This window comes from Babylonia areolata, chromosome 4, assembly GCF_041734735.1.
Source record: "Babylonia areolata isolate BAREFJ2019XMU chromosome 4, ASM4173473v1, whole genome shotgun sequence".
Lineage (NCBI taxonomy): Eukaryota > Metazoa > Mollusca > Gastropoda > Neogastropoda > Buccinidae > Babylonia > Babylonia areolata.
This window is the reverse complement of record NC_134879.1, coordinates 36878245-36900233: the sequence shown is the minus strand read 5'-3', so window position 1 is coordinate 36900233 and position 21989 is coordinate 36878245. Positions and strand designations below refer to the sequence as shown.

The following is a 21989-nucleotide window of genomic DNA, read 5'->3' as shown; positions in this document are numbered from 1 at the left end:
CTGTTGTTGTTATTGTTGTTCTTGTACAATGTTCAACAGTGAAAACAACATCACAATGACAACATTCAGATTTCACATAAACAGCATTGGAATGAAATCAACAAACACATACGTGGACCATATTAAGACACAGGCATAGACAAGCAGACTGACACAAATACAATTACACCCCTCTCCGCGCGCGCGCGCGCGCGCGCACACACACACACACACAGATGAGTAGCAGAGTGAGATAGAGAAAGAGGAGGGGAAGAAAGAGAGACAGAGGGAGAAAGAGAGAGGGGAAAAGAAATATGTCATCAGTATTTACTATAGGAAGCAAACAACCGGATGACTAAAGTCACATTGTTGTCACTGTCAAATCCACGCACGACAATTGATACAATACTACAATGACTGCAGCCATCACCAATGTCACTTGTACAACTGCTATTGTCATCATTTTGACAATGAAATTGATATATTCATGCATGCACACAAATTACAAGAAAATGAAATGAATGCAAATAAGCAAACAACAAACTAAAAACAACAACAACAAAGAAACAGAAGAAAGAATAAGAACAAGAACAAAACAAGAAGATGGAGAAACTGTAACATGGAATGCAGTCAGTGAGACATATAAATGGCACTCGCTTTTGCTGCCAACGAGTATATCCGAGTTATTTATGGTTGGGAGGATTGAAGATATCTATGGGGATTTTATTTGAAAATTGGTAGAGAACTGTCCGTTTGTACGTGTATATAGTGAGTGAGTTCCAGAGGCAAGCACCTGAAAAGACATATCAATGTGGGTGCATGGTAAAATGCTCATGGACATGATGTTATCAATTTTATCAATGTAGTTATCGACAGCAAATGTGAGGACAAGTGGGGTTTTTTTTTAATGCTTTTGTCTTGGTGCAAGAATCATACTCTTTGTTGCTTTGTTTGGGATGAAGCGCCATAGAGTTGGATTTGCACCATTTAGAAACATGATTTAAGCCTGTCTGAAGAGAATATTGAACTCAAGCAACGCTGACAGCATTGGAATGAAGGGAAGTGTCATTTGAAAAAAAAAAAAAAAAAAATCAAATGAGACTCTTGGGTCGGATATAGACAAAGAAAGATCATTGAAAATATGCAGAATAGAAGTGGTCCATGAACGGATCCTTAGGAACTCCACTTTGAATTGCTTCAGTGGAATGAATGAATGAATGAATCAATCAATCAATTACTTTATTGTCTGAAACAAAGTCTAGAAATCCGCCTTCAGGCTCGTCATAAAGAAAACAAAGGCTTATTTCAAGAAATAGTAACTTTAAAAGTGAAGACATTCATTCCACCATTAAATTAAAACACTCATACGAACATGGCGGGAAAGAGTTGGGGTGAGGGACGGAAGGGCGTTGCACTTTCAACATCACAGCAGATTTGTTAATATAAAAGCGAAGATCGACATGCAAATACATTAGTTACTAAGTCTTAATCATAGAATTAAACACTTGATTATATATATATATATATATATCTTCCTAAAAAGACAAATGATAGACAGCAGGTGAGCGCGGGGAGGGGGTACCACCTAAATTAGAAGGTGAAAGGGGGAAGGAAATTAATATAACAAGGAAACCTTCACACACACACACACACACACACACATCCAGGACCACAATGCAAGTTTAAGAACAAGTAAGTCACAGATAAAGACTACTTCATGTGTAAAATGCTAAATGAATGAATCACTTCATCTATTAAATTAAAGCATATAAAAATTTGGATACTAAGTAGATCACAGGCATGTAAATAAAAGCTGAATTTTGTAAATAACAAGATATTCAAATATAAGTCACATGTACAAGAGTTGAGTCTAGTAATTTTTATACTGCCGACCAGAGGGAAGCATTTCAAGACAGCGGAACGGGGTGAGAACAGTCATTTGTAATCTGGACAGCCTTCCGCCTCACTGCCTTGTGGTATAGATCGTCTAAGGACAGTTGTTTTGTTCCAGTATTTTTGTCAACCATGTTCCGATCTAAAAATATACCTATCAGTGGTTGAGGCCCCGCTGTTGTTAACTATGTGTGGGCTCGCTGCATTGTAGTTACACGGGCTGTATAACACTGACTCTCACCACGACTCAAGTGTATATACGGGGGAACGCTCTCTGTCTCTCTCTGTCTCTCTCAGAGATTCTCTATGAGACATTACCCACCAAGGTTCAAGGACATAGGTACCAACACCTGCCAATAGTCCAGGGCAGATACAAAAATGGTCAAAATGTATGCAACAAAACCGTTCTTTTCACGATAAAATAGAATAAATCATCACACTTCTGGCCTAGAAAGAGCGCCTTTCAAAGAGTCGCAACGCAAGAGCAAGCCAGTGTTTCGCAAGCGCGGTATAAGGGGTCGCCAGAGTGAAGCGTTTCGCGTGGTACAGTACTTGTAACTGACTGCTACCGCGCTGATGATGTCCTATATCTCCGTTATTAGGACACTGCGGCAGATACCGTACAGAAAATAAGAGAACTCTTTGGGGTCAAAAGGAAACAAACATTTTTAAGTTCATGTATTTTATACTAAATTGGTAGAAGACGCAAATTTGCTTTTATGAATGTTTTACAGTTTCTTACCAGTCATGACATTTCATAAAGAATGAAAATAGTATTATACTGACTGCAAAGGTGAATTTACGAAGGCAGCACGGGATCATTTAGTTCGTAAGTACAATTTTGCTGACATTTTACGCAGTGCACAACTTCAGTGGATATACTTCATGCTCTGCTTATTAACGTGTAGTATATAAATATCTAAATGCCCGTTAACCAGGTTTGTTTCAATGAACATTGTCAGAGCACTGTCCAGACAATTAATTCAGAAATCATGAAAGGCAGATGATGGCAAAATAAATATAAATCATACAAATCCCATTTCATAATAAGATGAACAGTAGGTATTTTGGGTTCCATGTTACATATATCATAAGGTTATAGGTAATCATTAATAAAATACATCATTTTGCACATACTTTGTTTGATTCCATTGCATGGGCTGAGGATTGCATGATAGATTCATTGCTATCATTATTAAAAGTTCAGTAATTCAAACATCTGTGTCGGTAAAGTTAGTTTAGGTAACTTGGATTCAATGTCACGCATGTTACAACAAAGTTTTAAATAATCATTAATAAAATCTATGATTCATTGTTATCATGATTATTATTTATATCCCACGCTAAATTGACGTCTACTGCGCCAGGGTTCATGAGTCACATTTACAAATACCGGTTCATTTCCAAAGAAAAATATGTATTTCAAACCGTTCTTTTCACATCAAGACATGATGTTTAATTTTGCCATCATCTGCCTTCCATACTTTCCGACTTGATAATCTGGACAGAGCGTCGATAATTTTCATTGAAACAAACCTGGTTAACACGGCATATTAAGAGTATTTATATTCTACACGTTAATAAGCAGAGCATGAAGTATATCCAAGTTGTGCATTGCGTTAAATGTCAACAAAATTGTACTTACGAACTGAATGATCCCGTGCTGCCTTCATAAATTCGCCTTTACAGTCGGTATAATACCGATTTCATTCTTTATGATATATCCTGACTGGTAAGAAACTGGAAAACGTTCACAAAAACGAATTTGCGTCTTCTACCAGTTTAGTATAAAAAAACAACAACAAAAAACCAACATGAAATTGAAAATGCTTGTTTCCTTTTGAACCCAAAGAGCTCTCTTACTAGCTTTCTGGAATCTGTTGTCTGCCGCAGTGACCTGACAACAGATCAGCATCAGCGCGGCAGCAGTCAGTCACAAGTGCTATGCCACGCTGAACGCTTTCCTCTGGCGACCCCCATATACCGCGCTTGCGGAACGCTTTCATGTTCTTGCCTTGAAACTCTATGTAGGTCGCTCTGAAGAAAAGAACGTTTTTGTTGCTCACATTTTGACGTAACACATACCTAAACCGAAATTCCCCAGCATACAGTGGCTGCGTGTTCGGTGTGTGTGTGTTTGGTGTATGTGTGTCAGCGGTGTAACCAGGTTAGACACTATTCGGTGTGTGTGTGTTTGGTGTATGTGTGTCATCGGTGTAACCAGGTTAGACACTATTCGGTGTGTGTGTGTGTTGATGAGTTCGACACCCTCTGTGTGTGTTCGGTGTGTGTATGTGTGTGTGTGCGCGCGCGGTTGGTTTATTTATGTTAACTATTTTTCAGTGAGCATTCTTCAGTGTGATTTCACCTGTTATAAAGTTTTCCCTGTCTTTCTCTCAGCGTGGCTGAAGTGGTGTGTGAGGCAAGGCCTGCACGCTGCAAAATGGCTGGCCACAACGACCTGGTGTTTTCTGTCAATGGCAAACAGGTGAACCCAGAACAATGCCGCTCTGTCTGTCTGTCTGTTTGTCTGTCTGTCTGTACTGTGCATGTCCACGTGTCTTTACATTAAGATTACCGATGTCCTTTTGTAAAATTCACTCTGATATACATGCGTGTATGCCGGTGTGCGTGCATGCGTGCGAGTGTGTGTGTGTGTTCATAACTGAAGCCCGACTGAATGACACAGGAAACGACTGTTCTTCTGTTGAGAGAAAAGACTGTGGACTTGATAATTATGCGTCAATGATATGTGTCAAGGGAGATAGTGCAAATCTGGTGTATGAACCTGAAAATATTGGGACTATATGCGACGAAAAAATTGTTGAACATATGTAAAGATAATTAATGTAAGTTTAATATTGTGTGAGCAAAGCGTCCATTTGCTCTAGAAAAGAAAACTTGTTCCTTTTTGTCTCGGAAAGTTGATTATAACATTGACCCTGTTCTAAAAGCTGACTTGTTATATTGTTGGCAGATTGTCTTGTGGCGTCTGGGTGACAGATTGTGTGTGGGGGAGAGATTTTTTTTTTTTTTTTTTTTTTGAACACGCAAATATACACACATCCAACATTCTTTCATTCTGTCTGTCTCTTCGGACCTACAGGGCCATCTGTTACAATCCTGGACCATGCGATACTTGAACTTGTGTATATTTGCTTCCAAGCCACCAATCTACCTGAGCAAATGCACTCAAGACTTTTTACGACTATTGATTTTATTAGTCTGGGGTGCTCTCTCTCTTCCCGAAAATAGTATAGACCTTTTGGCAATATTAACATTTTTACCCGTGCACTCTTCGGTGTCGAAGTCAGAAATCAAATCTACCCAAATGGGTATACCGGCTGGTGACAATGTTGTGCACCATCTCTGGTTCGACATTCTTATATTATAATTAACATTTTTACCCGTCTGCAGTACAAACCATACGTGAGAAAGTCCCAAACGGGTGAAAATGTTAATTATATATATAAGTTTGTCGACTATAGTAGAGGATTTTAAAACGAACTTGTCGAGATTAGAAAGGTGTCTAAAATACCCGGGCTTGTTACGAAGTTGTGCACCATCTCTAGTTCGACATTCTTATATTATAATTAACATTTTTACCCGTCTGCAGTACAAACCATACGTGAGAAAGTCCCAAACGGGTGAAAATGTTAATTATATATATAAGTTTGTCGACTATAGTAGAGGATTTTAAAACGAACTTGTGGAGATTAGAAAGGTGTCTAAAAAGGGATGCTTTTTGGGGCATTCCATGCACCTAGCAAGGGGCTTGGAAAGAATGGGGGATACGCAAAGTGAAGAAAAAATGTGACCCATGGGTCAGTTCGAACTTACCCGCCTGTGTTACAAAACATACATGAAAACGATTAAGACGGGAGTGTGTATATATACACATGTTTGGGTCAGTACTCGAAATGAAACTTGTCTCGATTCTAAACGCCGGTATGTCCGAGTTCGTGAGGCATTCCATGCATCAAGCAATGGGCTTGAAATTCGTAAAGAAATCAGGACTGCTTGTCGGTGTCATATCTCCAGGAGCGGACATGCACGAACGGGACGTATAAGGCAGTTCGATCGAAAGCGGTCAGTGAACGCGATCGCCAGGTTATCTAAAGTGAAGACGGAATGAACTGTACCATGCTTCGCGAGAGAATGAAAACAGAGTGGGGGACGAGACAATAGGTTGTGATCCTAACATGAACATGACTGAAAATAATAAAACAGCTTGCATGAAACACTCACGTGTGTGCGACGTCAAAAGAGTGACGGCAGTCTCCTGTGGTGGGTGCGTTTTTTTTCGGCCTGTTTCGTTGTACGTCCTTGCTGTATCGGTTCCGACAGCACTGACCGGGTACACGTGGAAACCGCACACCATTCCCTGTATTGCAGTGCTCAAATGCGTTGCAAAGAGGACTTCACATTACAAAATGAGCGGGACTGATGGAACTGACCTTCCTTAACAACGTGCTGTGCAGAAAAGTCACATAGCGAAATAGGAAAGTGCATTTTAACGGCCGAGTCAGTGTCCGTGCTGAACTTAACCGTTTCAATTGGACAGCTGGATGTCCCTTTCTCGTCAGTGATGCTTGCGCCAGCTGTAAATGTTCAAGTCGGCGATTTCACGTGTGTGTGTGTGTGTGTGTGTGTGTTGAGAACTTCATTCCGTGATTGTCCGTGGTGTGTGTTAGACAACTTGTTTCCTCGACAGCACGCGTCACATACGTGTGTGCTGTGTCCTGTGTTGCATGTCAGTGTGCTCCTGGCCTTCCGTGGAGAACTGAGGGCGAGACATAAAATATTTAGCTCCACAGATGGCCATTCTTTCCGTACGCACACAGTTGTTCATGTTACGTTCGGAACCCATCAGTTGTCTAGTCCTCCACTCTTGTTTTCATCCTCACGCTGAAACACGGTGCAGTTCATTCCGTCTTCACTTCAAGTACAAGATTGTCAATGCACAGTAACCTCTTTCCTACGTCCCTTTCGTGCACATCCACTTCGGCAGACAGGACAGGTCGTGCATGTACAATCACAACATTCCTTCAACATGTGTCTCTGGCAGTGTACAGTGACAGGTTCATTCCGTGTTTGCCAGTGTGTCCGTACAGTTGCCGGGGCTCAGGCTGACTTCATTCCGTGACTTATGATGCTGTGCGTGCCAGTGTACTCTCACAAATTCATTCCGTGATAATGTGTGTAGGGTTGACAACTTCATGGTTCCGGGATTCTGTGTGTAGGCACTGACACCTTGCTTCATATCGTGGTTTGGTGCGCACAACATCATAAGTCATTTCTCACTTCAACATCGAAGAGTGCACGGGTAAAAATGTTAATATTGCCGACCTTTTCCAGGAGGCGATAACCTAAAAAGGGTTCAAAGGTTCCTATAGTCTTTATGGTCATCAGGGCAGTGAATTTATGTCCACTGTGTCCAAAGCACGGCCGTAAAGGAAAGCGGGGCCCAATCCTCTCATTTCGTCGTTTTGACCTGTCCCAGTTGAAGCCAGGTACCCATTCACACCTGGGAGGAGTGAGGAAAATGTGAGTTAAGGGCCTTGTTCAAGGACACAATACCATGCTGAAACAGAGCCTAGAAGTAGAACCCTGATCATTTCTGAAAACTGCTACAGAAATTTAACGCTCATCGGTTAGATTCTGCCATGACGCCTTCTCTAGATTAGCCTTGACCCCGCCGTCATACTCATAGTGCAAAGAAAGAGTTGTGACTACTCGTCACACGTGTAAACAAAAATGTTTATGTAATGTCACCATGTTTCTATTGTCCTCTCTCTCTCTCTCTCTCGAGGAGAGGGGGGGGGGGGGTAAGGGAGGGAGACAGAGACAGAGACAGAGAGAGAGAGAGACAGTGTATGTGTTTGCGTCTGTCTGTCTGTCTATGTCCTTGTCTGTGTCTGTGAGACAGAGAGACAGAGAAAGAGAGAGATTTAACTTACTGATTCAAAGAACGATTTTCCTTTATTGTTTCCAGGTAACTGTGTCCAATCCTGATCCTGAGACGACTTTGCTTCAGTTCCTCCGACTAAACTGTATCCTTCAAAACACGTTTGTGTATATGTGTGTGTGTGTGTGTCAGTGTCAGTGTGTGTGTGTGAGTTTGTGTGTGTTTGCTGTAATATCAACGGTTACTATTACCACATAACATAACAACCTAACCCAGCTTCACGTTGGCTAGCTTTGGCTAGCACAATACAACACATCATAACATGGAACAGCACAAAATAACGTTTTCAATGCAGTAATCTTCTTTTCCTCCTCCTTCTTGTGAACACAATGCGTTTCATATTTTGTATTTGTCACATGCAGCATGTAAAATGTTCGTGTACTCTCACTAGGTTTCCTGTCTTGAATAGTCTTGTCTAATAATATGTCACTGTCGGTCCCGAAATCTGGTTTGGTCGTGGGGACGCTGCACTGCTGAACCCATCACCAGCATTCTCCAGAAAGCGATCGTGGGATTGGGCCTGAGTTTCGGCAAAGCTCCTCTCTGTCCACTCAGTGATGTTGTCTGCCCACTTCCTTCGCTGTCTGCCTCGTCTCCTTTTCCCCTTGCACTGTTCCCTGAAGGATGGTCTTGGAGAGCCTGTCTGATCTTGTCACGTGGCCACACCATCTCATCTTCGTCCATTCACAGTGGTCAGTAGGTGTCTATACCGACCAAAGTGCTGCCTGATGGTTTTTCTGACTTCTTCATTTGTGATGTGGTCTTTGCAGGAGATGCCAAGGACTCTCCTGAAGTACCATATATCCACTGCTTGGATCCTTCTCTCAAACTTTGCCAAAAGAGCCCAGGATTCGCATGCATACAAGAAAACAGAGAATCAGTGCATGCAGGAGCTTCACTTTTGTTCCTCAGTCTTCACTGGTGATGGCACCAAGATTCTTAAACTGCTTCAGTCTCCAGCTGTTGACTGCTGACATTGATATTGGACTTGACTGGGTCTTTGCTGTTTGACGTGAGTTTGGACTTCCCTTGTCTAATAAAACCTGTGTTTCCTGATTTCGATCCTTGTTGCACCTGGTGGGTTAGGGATGGAGATTTTTTCCGATCTCCCAGGTCAACATATGTGTAGACCCACTTGTGCTTCAACCCTCTTCGTGTGTATATGCACGCAGAAGATCAAATATGCACATTAAAGATCTTTTAATCCATGGCAGCATTCGGTGGGCTATGAAGACAAGAATATACCCAATTTGCACACCCTCGAAAACGGAGTATGGCTGCCTACATAGCATGGTAAATAAACAAAACGGTCATACACTTAAAACGTTGCGTGTCTGTATGAGTGCATGTGTGTGCACGACTGAACCCGATTGAATGATGCAGGAAACGAATGGTGAGCGCCCGATGGCAGTTGTCAGTGGGCTTTACCCAGTTAGGCAGCCTGTTGTGCAAATGACTGGAAAGCGTTCAGAGCTTGATCTCTGACCGAGGATAGGCGCTATAGAGGTATCCATATCATCATCATCATCAGATACACACACCCTCACCTCCAGTGTCCCTATAGAAGTATCCATCCATGTGACCCTCCATCACGAAATGAGTCGCTTTGTCCCTGACCAACTTTGCCGCTGGAGGCGATTTTAGGCGGGTGGGGGTCAGGTTGTCGATTTTCAGATTTTGACTTCATAGTAAACTTTAGGCTTTCTTTTATCTCATATTGAAGTATCTAGGCATAACTGTTTCTTCTTTTGTCTTAAAAGTGTGCTTAAAATACCTAACCCATCATTCTGATCGCCTATGACTTCGCAAAATCGATCAGCTTTGACAAGCTTGTCCTCCCTAATCTCTTGGAATCGACCGATCGAATCATACATCGTTTTAACTCACTCAGTACGGCCAGTCCTCTCTTTTCCTCTACACAGACCCCTCGGATGTCCAGTGGGTGTCTGAATGACCCAACCTTTAGCTTCCGTCGTCAGAATTGTGGTATTCTTTGTCAACATTCACCTCTTCAGTATAAGAGCCTTCCGCTTGCAATATTTTGATGGTGGTAATTGGGGTGAAACGCTGTTAACGTCGTCTCTTTCGCCGTTCGTATGGAGAGAGTTAAAGGTCAAGTCCGTATCTTTCAATCTATGTTCTTCTCATTGGCTAAGTTTTAAACTACGAGCCAATAGTCGCTTTCAAAATAAGGACACACTACGAATCAACATTTGCACTAGATACAGAAAGGATGGAAGCTTTCGCCTGTAATTGCCGAAATCACATGCGCCAGGTGCCATCAGTGGTGTGACTGACATGGAAACGAGTGAAACTGACTTGCTGCACTGAAAGTGAGAGAACTTTCTCTAAAAGTTCACACAAGGAAATGCAAGCAAAGTGACTGGGGGACTGGAAATTGCTAATGTGTCTGAAGGTAAGCATTCTTATTTTACCCACATTGACAAATATTGAAGTGTAATGATGGTATAACCAATAATCAGTTGCTGATAATTTGTATTTAGCAATGATTGACTCAAGACTGATTTATTGTCTGTACATTGGTACAGAAATTCACAGTTTGACATGTGGAATAAAAATGATTAAAATAATAAAGTGAATCTGAGGAAATTAACAGAGTGTAAATTAAAAGAAAATCACACACACACACACACACACACACACACACACACACACACACACACACACACACCAGTACAATGTGTGACACAATGTGTTTACATGCCACTCTCTCACACACACACACACACACACATTATTATTAAAGAAAAGATACCGAATCCATCAGCTTGCTATACAAGATTAATAACCTCTACTTTCTTCCGTATAAAACTTGATGCGCTGAAGATAAAGTATAGTAAAAATGTTACATGCATCTGTGGTAAGCAGTTCAGCTTGCATCTTGTTTGTTTCACTGCCAGCAGTTACGTACCTTCTTGCCCAAGTATTTCAAAGAGAATAATAATTCTGCAGATGATTTTTGTAAAGTTATTTCTGACGAGGTTCTTATGGTCGAACTTTCACAGGCATTATTTCATAGCCCTATTTCTACATTCCTTTAATGCACTTCAGAATTGTGTTAATGGTTTCTGATTATTATAATTATTATTATTGAATTGTTACTGTTAAATGTAATTGCAAGTTAGTTATACCCCATGCCCCCCCCCCCCCCCCCCGCCCCCCCACCCCCCGCCCTTTTTTTTTTTTTTTTTTAACGTCTAATATCACTGATAGTGAAAAGACGCTAAACAAAAGAACGAACACACACACACAATGTGTGTCACACACACAATGTGTCACACACACACACACACACACACACACACACACACACACACACATATGGTCCCTTCACATGTTATCCATTACATGTAACTGAGCATGGGTACAAGGGCATGACATTATGAACAGTTTTCAGTTTCAAAGAATTTGCTTCAATGGATATTTTATGTATATGTTCGTCAGGTTGGTTTGTGTGTGTGTGTGTGTGTGTGTGTGTGTGTGTGTGTGTGTGTGTGTGTGTGTGTGTTTCTCTGTGTGTTTCTGCATCTGTGTGTGTGTGTGTGTGTGTTGTTTTGAGGTGAATAAATGTAGTTGTGTCAACAGTAAATACTATCAGTATCACTAATAGTTCAACTTTTTTTTTCAGCCCTGAAAGATATGATGGTACTTTATATGCCTGCCTGTTCACCAATGAATAATTCTGAGATCACTACTGGCAAGTCATGTCATTAGAAGGAAAGGCAACACCACCACATTAACTACACTGTCAACTAAAGAATTATCTGCTGGTGAACTCCCATCTATGAGTGAGTGATTTTGTGGTCAACTGTTAATGTACTATGATTTAAAGTATAAATTTACCATGAAGTCTGCAAACTTATTTTCTTTTTACAAACTTTGTACAGATGTACATGTATGGAATTGTAAAGTTTTGCATAGACATTTACATAAATGATATCAGTGTGCAGGTGCTTGACATGACACTATGCATAAAGTAACTTAATGCATTACAGCATGTCATGCACATGCACACTGATACTCATAGTGATACAGCATTAATAATCACTATTTCATACTTTTATTATCAGTAAACTGCTTTATCTGATTATATTATGAAATAAATAAATAAATATATAAGTGTATTCCTTTTTTTCTGATAAAATTGATGGAACTAGAAGTAAAGCATTTTGTAAAGTCCTGTGTAAAGAATGAAAGCTGTGATGTAGATGTACAAAACTGAAATTACTGTTTGATATTTAATCTATTATTATTAGCATTAATTATTGAATAAACATAAATTTGTACCTTTTATGTGAGCAGTTTTGTTGTATGGATCTTTTTTGTTGTTGTTTTGTTGTGCTTGTTGCATGGATTATGGTAATATCACAAGCACAGTAACTGAGTAAGTCAGTGAGCACATTGAATCATAACAATTACACAATTCGGCATCATGATTTACTATTTTTTCCCCTTTAATCTGGCATAAATTTTAGTACACATACTATACAATGCAAAAGTTTCATAGCAATTGGACCACAAACAACACCACAACAAATCTAATCTTAAAACTGGTAGGTTTCTAGTCATGTTGAGCTGATTAAAAAGTATGTATACTTTCCCCTCAGTTGCAATTCTTTCCACACAAAAAAAAAGAAAGAAAAAAAAAGAAGAAAATTCTTATTTGAATAAAATCAAGTGCACTCAATATTTTTCTTTCAAACTTTGAGCAATTGTGGATATTACCACTAAGTATGTGTGTGCCAAATTTCATGAACACATCTTGCTTAGAAGTATGTGATTGCTATGAACATGTACCAAAACTTTTCGGCCTTGATTTCTCAGTTCTTTACTTTCGCGACTTTAGAACTTCAAAGCACGATAACTTTTCACAGAATCATCCGATTTACAAACTTTTTTTTTGCTGTAAAGCTCATTTATTGCAGATTTATGATATACCAATAACTAACAATCGACCTCTGGTGCAAAGCGACTCATTCCGTGGTGGAAGGTCACATATCATCATCAGATACACACATCCTCAACGCCAGTATCCCTATAGAAATATCAATGTCATCATCATATACACACATCCTCGCCTCCAGTGTCCCTATAGAAGTATCCATATCATCATCAGATACACACATCCTCAACTCCAGTGTCCCTATAGAAATACCAATATGATCATCAGATACACACATCCTCACCTCCAGTGTCCCAAAAGAAGTATCCATATCAGTATCAGATACACATATCCTCAACGCCAGTATCCCTATAGAAATACCAATATGATCATCATATACACACATCCTCACCTCCAGTGTCCCAAAAGAAGTATCCCTATCATCATCAGATACACATATCCTCAACGCCAGTATCCCTATAGAAATACCAATATGATCATCATATACACACATCCTCACCTCCAGTGTCCCAAAAGAAGTATCCCTATCATCATCAGATACACATATCCTCAACGCCAGTATCCCTATAGAAATACCAATATGATCATCATATACACACATCCTCACCTCCAGTGTCCCAATAGAAGTATCCCTATCATCATCAGATACACATATCCTCAACGCCAGTATCCCTATAGAAATACCAATATCATCATCATATACACACACCCTCACCTCCAGTGTCTCTATAGAAGTATCCATATCATCATCATTTACACACATCCTCAACTCCAGTGTCCAGTACAGCTGACAGGAACCAAGCTTGGATGTGGGGAAGGTGGGTGTGGCGCCTGTACTGTCATGGTGTCTTTCTGGTCTGCGGACTCCGACACTGCTCGGTAACAGTCTGTCCATTCTACCACAAAACATGATTCTCCTCTGTCTCTGTCTCTCTCTCTCTTCATGTTTGAATGTATGTGTGTGTGTGTTTGTGTGTGTGTGTGTGTGTGTGTGTGTGTACAGACACTACAGTGCCAATGCCTGTCTCCTGCCCCTGTGTTCATTGTGTGTGTGTGTGTGTGTGTGTGTGTGTGTGTGTGTGTGTGTGTACAGACACTACAGTGCCAATGCCTGTCTCCTGCCCCTGTGTTCACTGTGTGTGTGTGTGTGTGTGTGTGTGTGTGTGTGTGTGTGTGTGTGTGTACAGCCACTACAGTGCCAATGCCTGTCTCCTGCCCCTGTGTTCACTGTGTGTGTGTGTGTGTGTGTACAGACACTACAGTGCCAATGCCTGTCTCCTGCCCCTGTGTTCACTGTGTGTGTGTGTGTGTGTGTGTGTGTGTGTGTGTGTGTGTACAGACACTACAGTGCCAATGCCTGTCTCCTGCCCCTGTGTTCACTGTGTGTGTGTGTGTGTGTGTGTGTGTGTGTGTGTGTGTGTGTGCAGACACTACAGTGCCAATGCCTGTCTCCTGCCCCTGTGTTCACTGTGTGTGTGTGTGTGTGTGTGTGTGTGTGTGTGTGTGTACAGACACTACAGTGCCAATGCCTGTCTCCTGCCCCTGTGTTCACTGTGTGTGTGTGTGTGTGTGTGTGTGTGTGTGTGTGTGTGTGTGTGTGTGTGTGTGTACAGACACTACAGTGCCAATGCCTGTCTCCTGCCCCTGTGTTCACTGCACGGAATGGCTGTCACCACTGTGGAGGGCATTGGTAGCCATCGTACCCGTCTCCATCCGCTACAGGTGAGAGCTTCAATTACAGTTTCAATTTCAGTTTCTCAAGGAGGCGTCACTGCTTTCGAACAAATCTACAATAGACACCACGCCACATTTGCTACTCAGATGCCTGAAAGCAGCATAATCCAGCCCTCTTGTCAGGCCTTGAGTGCATGCATATATATTTCAGTACATATCAGAGGTGTTTTCTTTAGCATAATAACTTTTGTTGCCATGGGTTCTTTTTCAGTGCGTCAGTGGTGCGTGATGCACACAGGATCAACGTTAACATTGTTTATATCATACTGTACATTCATTCCGCACATTGTCACGTTTGACATTTGACGTATTGCACGATGTGCATCACCTGTATCAACTGTGTGCTGTTCCTTGGGCTTACTACCTGTTCCAGGCTGATTACAGGAGAGAAAGTTTCTCACTTAAAGAGAAAATCCCCATAGTTAAGCAGGGACCTCTCTCTTGTTAAGAATATGTCTCCCCCGAATAAAGCTAACACGAGCTGAAACCTTAAGTGAAAAAACAGAAGTTTGAATGTAATAAGTCTCAAGATTTTTCTTTGTTTAGAATATATCTCTCAAAAATTTATTTGAGTCAGAAAACTGAAGTTTGAATAAAATGATAAGTGGAAAAGAATACTAGACACGGCCTGTTGGGGCCAGTAACTTAGAGGTAATAATACACAGCACAGTTGAGGTTTCGTTCAGGACATCATGGGTCATTAGATCGACTCCGAAAAAAAATCAGTGGGTCATTTTTCAAAATGTATCAAGCCGCCCCACATCTCACTCATTGGTATACTTGGAGTAGGTATTAACGTGGCGATAGCCTTGAGATGGCCTTAGTGGTCGGCAAGGCTCTAAACACCATGATTCGATTTGACTCATTGGTATGGGAAATGGTCTTGGTATGTACACTTGGGCAACGTTTTAAACTGTAAACCACACAGTCAAAATTTCAAGCAACTATCAAGATTAAGGTTTGTTTTGTTTTATTTTCATTATTTTCCCCTCCACACAGGAGCAAATTGCAGCCCACCACGGCACACAGTGTGGCTTTTGTACACCAGGATTCGTCATGTCCATGTACACCTTGCTCCGTAACAGCCCTACTCCTACTGTTCAACAGCTGGAGTCGGCGTTTGAAGGTCAGACTTCTTGTTCATTTTGTGTGTGTGTGTGTGTGTGTGTGTGTGTGTGTGTGTGTGTGTGTGTGTGTGTGTGTGAATGTTCGCTAGTGTGCGTGCGTATATGCATGTGTATGTGTATGGATGTGTATGTGTGTGTGTTGGGGGTGGGGGAGGGGAGTGTATGCGTAAGCGTGAATGTTGTTTGCATGTGTCGTATGTGTGTGAAACGTATGTTCCATGTCTCGTATAATTACTTGCTAATCATTATACAGTACTGCCCTGCCATCATCATGAACAGCAGCAGTGGCAGTTGTCACCTGTAGTACAGGTTGTGTTGTCATTTTTCACCAAGTGATGTAGGCAGCCATACTCCGTTTTCTGGGTATGTGTGCTGGTTATGTTCTTGTTTTCCATAACCCATCGAATGCTGACGCGCATTGCAGGGTCTTTAACTCGCGTATTTTATGTTATCTCCAGCGTATGTATACAAGGAAAAAGGGCTCAGGCACTAGGAGGTTGTTGACGTTGGAGATCGGGAAAAAATGTTCACCCTTCACTGATCAGGTGCACCGAAATCGGGGATCGAACCCACAAAAATTGGGCAAGAACCGAGCGCTCTAACCATTCGGCCACTGAATTTCTTGATGTGTCAAGAAAATAGTGTCACACCAGTTGTATGATCAATGTTTCTCCACTGCAATAGGAAGTCGTTTACAGCTTATTCTTTTGTGAAGGACCATGACTCGGAAATTAGAAGGCAAGACAAGACAAGACAATACAAGCCACGACAAGACGAGACAAAGATTGCAGTGACTATCAGTGTTGCAGTCTCGGGGGCAAGTTGGTTTTTGGGAACCATCCCATCGCCAACTGTCCTTAAACTCTCTTGGCCGAGAGAGTGTGGATGTATGTAACTTGGGCAAGACACTCTCCACTATAATCAAATTCTTGCCCAGATAGTCAGGACAGCAGATGCCTCCTCTGCTGTTCTGATGGCCATAGACTGACACGACTGACTGTCATACATACATGTCATGTCACGGCGTGCAGGCAACCTGTGTCGATGTACTGGATACAGACCTATCCTGGATGCTTACCGGCCTTTCACACAGGTAAATGGTGTGTGTGTGTGTGTGTGTGTGTGTGTGTGTGTGTGTGTGTGTGTGTGTGTGTGTGTGTTTTGTCTCCTGTACAGGCATTTGTGTGTTGTCTCCTGTACAGGCATTTGATTCTTTCTTGGATTGTTGCTTTTGTTGTTGTGTGTGCGTTTGTGTGTGTGTGTTGTCTGCTGTACAGGTATTTGATTCTGTCTTGGGTTGTTGTTGTTGTTGTGTGTGCGTGTGTGTGTGTGTGCGCGCGCGCGCGCGCGCGCGTGTGTGTGTGTGTGTGTGTGTGTGTGTGTGTGTGTGTGCGTACGTGTGAGTGTGTGTGTGTGTGTGTGTGTTGTTTCCAAGTTACTGTCAGTTCACTCATGGTCGTGGCCGGCAAAACCCTGCTTCTTTGCAAGTCAGGACAACAGTTGCCTCATCTGCTGGTCTGGTCATATATATGTATCTGTATGTGTGTGTGTGTGTGTGTGTGTGTGTGTGTGTGTGTGTGTGTGTGTTACTACTACTGCTGCTGCTGCTGCTGCTGATGATGATGATATTATTATTAAATAATGGTAGTGATTAAGGCAATCATTCTCAAAAGTAATGATTGTCAAAATAATAATAATAGGAAGAAGAAAGAGATGATGACTACTACTACTACTACTACTACAGATGATGATGGTGATGATGATAGATGATAACGATAATAATGATAACGTGAATGTATTTAGCAACTTTGAATTTTGCTATATCTTGATATTCTTTGTAAAGCTGAGATTTCCATTGTCTCCATGTTCATAATCAGCGTTATAATGATTGTCTATTTTGTTTACATTTCCCATCGTCAGGGGCCAGGTCTAAAATGTATGAACCATCTGACGGGCGCAATAGCTGAGTGGTTAAGGTGTTGGACTTTCAATGTAAGGGGCCTGGGCTCGAATCTTGGTAACGGCGCCTGGTACAGACCTGCTAGTGCCTGAACCCCCTTCGTGTGTATACAGCAAGCTGAAGATCGAATACGCACATTAAAGATCCTGTAATCCATGTCAGCGTTCGGTGGGTTGTGGAAACAAGAACATACCCCACATGCACACCACCGAAAACGCAGTATGGCTGTGTACATGGCGGGGTAAAAACGGTTATACACTTAGAAGCCCACTCGTGTTCATACGAGTGAACGTGGGAGTTGCAGCCCACGAAGAAGAAGAAGTATGAACCATCTGTGTTTGTCTGGAGATGTTGAGTCTGTCTTGTGCTTACCTTTATTTTCGGCTTAATTATATATTGGAATTCATTGACGATAGATCGTAAAATTATATTCACTTTTTCTTTTTGAAGGGGGGAGTATGTGCTTTAGGAGACCAGTGCTGCAAAAATATCCCCAAGATCAAAAACACCAACCAGAATGGAGACACCCTGGCCAGTAGTGTCCCAAACGAGCTTCCCATTTCCAGTGGAATCCAGAATGAGAATGCCAGTTTGGGCAATATCCAGGATGGGAATTCTACCTCGAGTGGCGTGGCCGAGCAGGATGGGGAGGTGATTGACTGAAGTACTCTCTCTCTCTCTCTCTTTCTTGCACAAAGCCTCCTCTCTCTCTCTAACATGTATGTGATGTTTAGATATGGTTGCATAGTACTGTTGGCTTTTTAAAAAAAAGAATTCATGTCATATATATATATATATATATATATATATATATATATATATATATATATATATATATATATATATATATATTGTTTACCATTTCAAGAGCTATATAAGAACATAAATTGCTAATTTTGTTTCACAGAAAAAGAAAAAAATTGGCTCTCTCTTTCTCTGTCTCTCTCTGTCTCTGTCTCTGTCTGTCTGTATGTCTCTCTCTCTCTGTGTGATATGTTGAATGTTGTGATACAAATATGCATTGTTTGCATTTTCTTTTAGTCATTTGTTTTTCAGTCATTGTATTCATTTTTCTTTTTTTAATTTCAGTTGTTCTTCCTTTTGAAAGGAAGTTACATGAAGCATTGTCTGTTTATTGACTGCTTATTCTATTTCTCTCTGAAACACAAAACAACAATTGTGTCAATTTTTGTTGTTGTTGTTTTTTCTTGGTTTTCTCTCTGTCTCTTTCTCTGTGACTTTTTGTCTCTCTCTCTGTCTCTCTCTTTCATATCTGTCAGCGTTTACAACTTTAAGCGGATCTCAGAAAGCAGGACAGACAAGCTATGTGTCTTTGCTCCATGGTTGTAAGCAGTGTGCTGTGCACTGTGTTCAGATGAAGGACCATGCCGACACGGGAAGGGAGAAAACTGGTGCTGGGATTGATGTCACCCAGGAACCAATATTCCCTCCCTTCCTCAAGGTACGTCAGATCTGAGAGTCAGCATGAACAAGTTCCGCGTTGATCTACACTTAACTGTTGGAGCGCCTAGCTCGATGTTCAGATGTCGTCATTTGGAATGCATCACAGATTAAAGGCTAAATGTCCCACGGCTCTGTGGACAATGAACTCATAATCACTGTGTCAATGGTTCGGTACAGAAAGGTGTGGCCCTATCTTTTTCTGCCGCTTTAAACCTTCCCTGACCAAAGTCAGGGACCCATTCACACCTGGCTGGAGTGAGGAAGATCGGAGTAAAGTGTCTATCACAAGGACACACCACGATGCTTGAAGGGGGCCTGGAACTGACCACTGGTAAACATTGGATCAGAAGTCCATCACCTGACCGCTTCTGCCACGGTGCCCCCTCTCATATCACAGACACCCAACATAAAGTTTAGATTTTCGCTGCCCGTCTCAACGTGGTGTCAGTGTATGTATAGTAGTCAGCCGTGTCCAACTAAGACCATCAAGAAGCAGTTGCCATCCTGACTATCTGGGATATAATTTGATTACAGTGGAGACAGTCTTGCCCACGTTACATTCCCACTCTCTCGGCCAAGAGAGAGTTACGCAGTCAGTGCTGAGAAGGTTCCCAAAGGCCAACTAGCCCCCAAGGCTGCAGCACTAAGAACCAGTGCAGTCTTGCCTCCCAGTTTGAGAGTCATAGTCCTTCAGTCAAAGCACTGTTAGATCCCATGCACCCCACTTTTCTGGGGTGATTTTCCATGGCGGCCATAATCATCACCTGAGGTGGGTGTGGACGTTAAACCTGTATAAAAGCATTAGTTTAAGCGTTAGGTTGATCAGAGTATGTCAGGGAAGACTAGCACTAAGAAATGGGTTTTCGGTTAAAACAAACAATGCGGATATATGTGAAGCTGGAGTTCGATAATGCCCGTTTATGGTAACAGCAAGCACTGATTATCTTACGACATGATTCGGTTATTTTTAATAAAGAACAAGAGAGGCAAGGCCTTCAAGACTCACTTGTGATACACTTAAAAAAAATCTAATCGTTAAAATATGTTCTGTATTCGGGTTATAAGAAAAAGAAAAAAAAAAGGAAAAAAAGTCCGAACGGCAGATTCGAACCCCACGTGTTCGGATGAGAAGAAACTGTCTTATCCATTACACTATCGTGGCTCCTTAGCTGACGTTCAAAAATATAATATTTAAACATGCTTTTTTTTAAAGGGCGATAAATCGATTGCAGTATTCGCAGTGAGAACGCTGTTCAAATCATATTATTCTGGTGTATCTTGGGCATTCAATAAATCTTTAAGGACAATTAAAAATTCTTTTTAAGTCCACAATCACACTGCAACATTTAGCCGTTTTCTCTGGATCTAGATAGATGTACAAGTTTAGTTATACCCAGTTGACACGGTCAATTCAATTTCTCTTTTATTTTCATTCTAGTTTTATAGTTTTAAAGTTGATATGAAAATTGAGTATTTTGTTAAACTAATAACATGTAGAGCCAAGTACAAGTACTTCTAAACGTTGTATGAAGTGAAAAGGACTTCATTTTGAGAAAAGTCAAGACTGGAAATTTTTGCGTTTCATCAATTCAAGGGTATTAACTCTCCTGGTTTATTATTTTTAACTGTGAATTCCGACTGATTCAATGGATATCTTTATGGCAGTTTGGGGCATAATCCAGTAAGTGATGAGGTGTTCACAAATCTTTCTTTGAATAAATATTTAACGGTCTCCTTCTCCAACTTTCCATCACATGTTATCGTGTATTGTTGATTGAATATAGGACTGAACGGGCAGGTCAACAACTTGAAACAAAATGGCGTCGTTCGCGTTCGCGAAGAATATGAGCACGCGCTTTGAATATGTATAAATATGTGTACGCAATTGATTTTTGCCCATGACCTTCAGGACTCAGCCAATAGATCTATCAAGTCCACTCGTTGTATTGATTTTAGTATTTTCTGAAAAAAACCACTTGGGCAAATGAACATAGTGAAAGCCCTGTACACTGAGAGTAAAACACACAAGCTTTTTATGTATTGAGTATAATTTCAAAATGTAATGTTTAAGATGAGAAAGATCAGTTATAAGGAAATTAAGTCCCCTAGCATTAATTACAGATTAATTTCCCTTTTTTACCCATCTGCACCAAAACGTTTGCAAAATAAATAAAACTTCCATGCTTAGCAAAAGAAGTTCCTCTTTGAACAAAAAATGATAAAAATGACTGCTCTTGTTGTTGTCAGAATATCATATCAAAGTGCCAAGTTTAGAGAATAAAAAATAAATAAATAAATAAATAACAGTAAATGCATTTTGCATATAATTTGGCTTCTTTTTTAATTTTTTTGTGCCCATCCCAGAGGTGCAATATTGTTTTAAACAATATGACTGGAAATAACTGAATTTTTCCTATTTTTATGCCTAATTTGGTGTCAACTGACAAAGTATTTGTAGAGAAAATGTCAATGTTAAAGTTTACCACGGACACACAGGCACACACACACACACACACACACACACGTGCACACACACACACACGACAACCGAACACTGGGTTAAAACATACTCACTTTGTTTACACAAGTGAGTCAAAAAGGAGACAAAACGAGAGAGAGAAAGAGAGGGCATGATAGAGAGAGACAGAAACAGACAGACAGACAAATTATGATATTGTTTGAAAACAGGATAATGTAAAACAAAAACAAAAAACACAAAAACAAACAGGGAACAAGAGGACTGCAGAGAGACAGACACACAGACAGAGAGAGAGACAGACAGAGACAGAGGTGTCAGGAGAGTGGGAACACAGACAGAGAGAAAGAGAGAGTGTGTGGGAACACAGCCACAGAGACCAAAAATCATGTGTTCTGAAGTTTGAAAGAAAGCCCTACACACAGCATATCATACCAGCTGTCACAACATAAAATATGCCCATG

At 41.0% G+C, this 21989-nt stretch overlaps 1 protein-coding gene across 3 annotated transcripts in view; it reads left to right on the top strand.

The window, feature by feature from the left end:
• Positions 1–21989, top strand: part of LOC143281132 (xanthine dehydrogenase/oxidase-like) — an 80662-nt gene that overhangs the window by 4744 nt on the left and 53929 nt on the right. Inside the window, exons 1-9 of one of the 3 annotated variants that reach the window (XM_076586124.1) lie at positions 3935–4039; positions 4273–4360; positions 7868–7925; positions 13547–13643; positions 14378–14486; positions 15498–15624; positions 16657–16718; positions 18036–18236; positions 18961–19047. In XM_076586124.1, the coding sequence (XP_076442239.1) occupies positions 4017–4039; positions 4273–4360; positions 7868–7925; positions 13547–13643; positions 14378–14486; positions 15498–15624; positions 16657–16718; positions 18036–18236; positions 18961–19047 (852 nt within the window). In that variant the 5' untranslated portion in view covers positions 3935–4016. Of the gene's footprint in view, positions 1–3934; positions 4040–4272; positions 4361–7867; positions 7926–13546; positions 13644–14377; positions 14487–15497; positions 15625–16656; positions 16719–18035; positions 18237–18960; positions 19048–21989 lie in introns of those variants that run through there. The other 2 variants (XM_076586122.1, XM_076586123.1) reach the window with 2 other exon arrangements.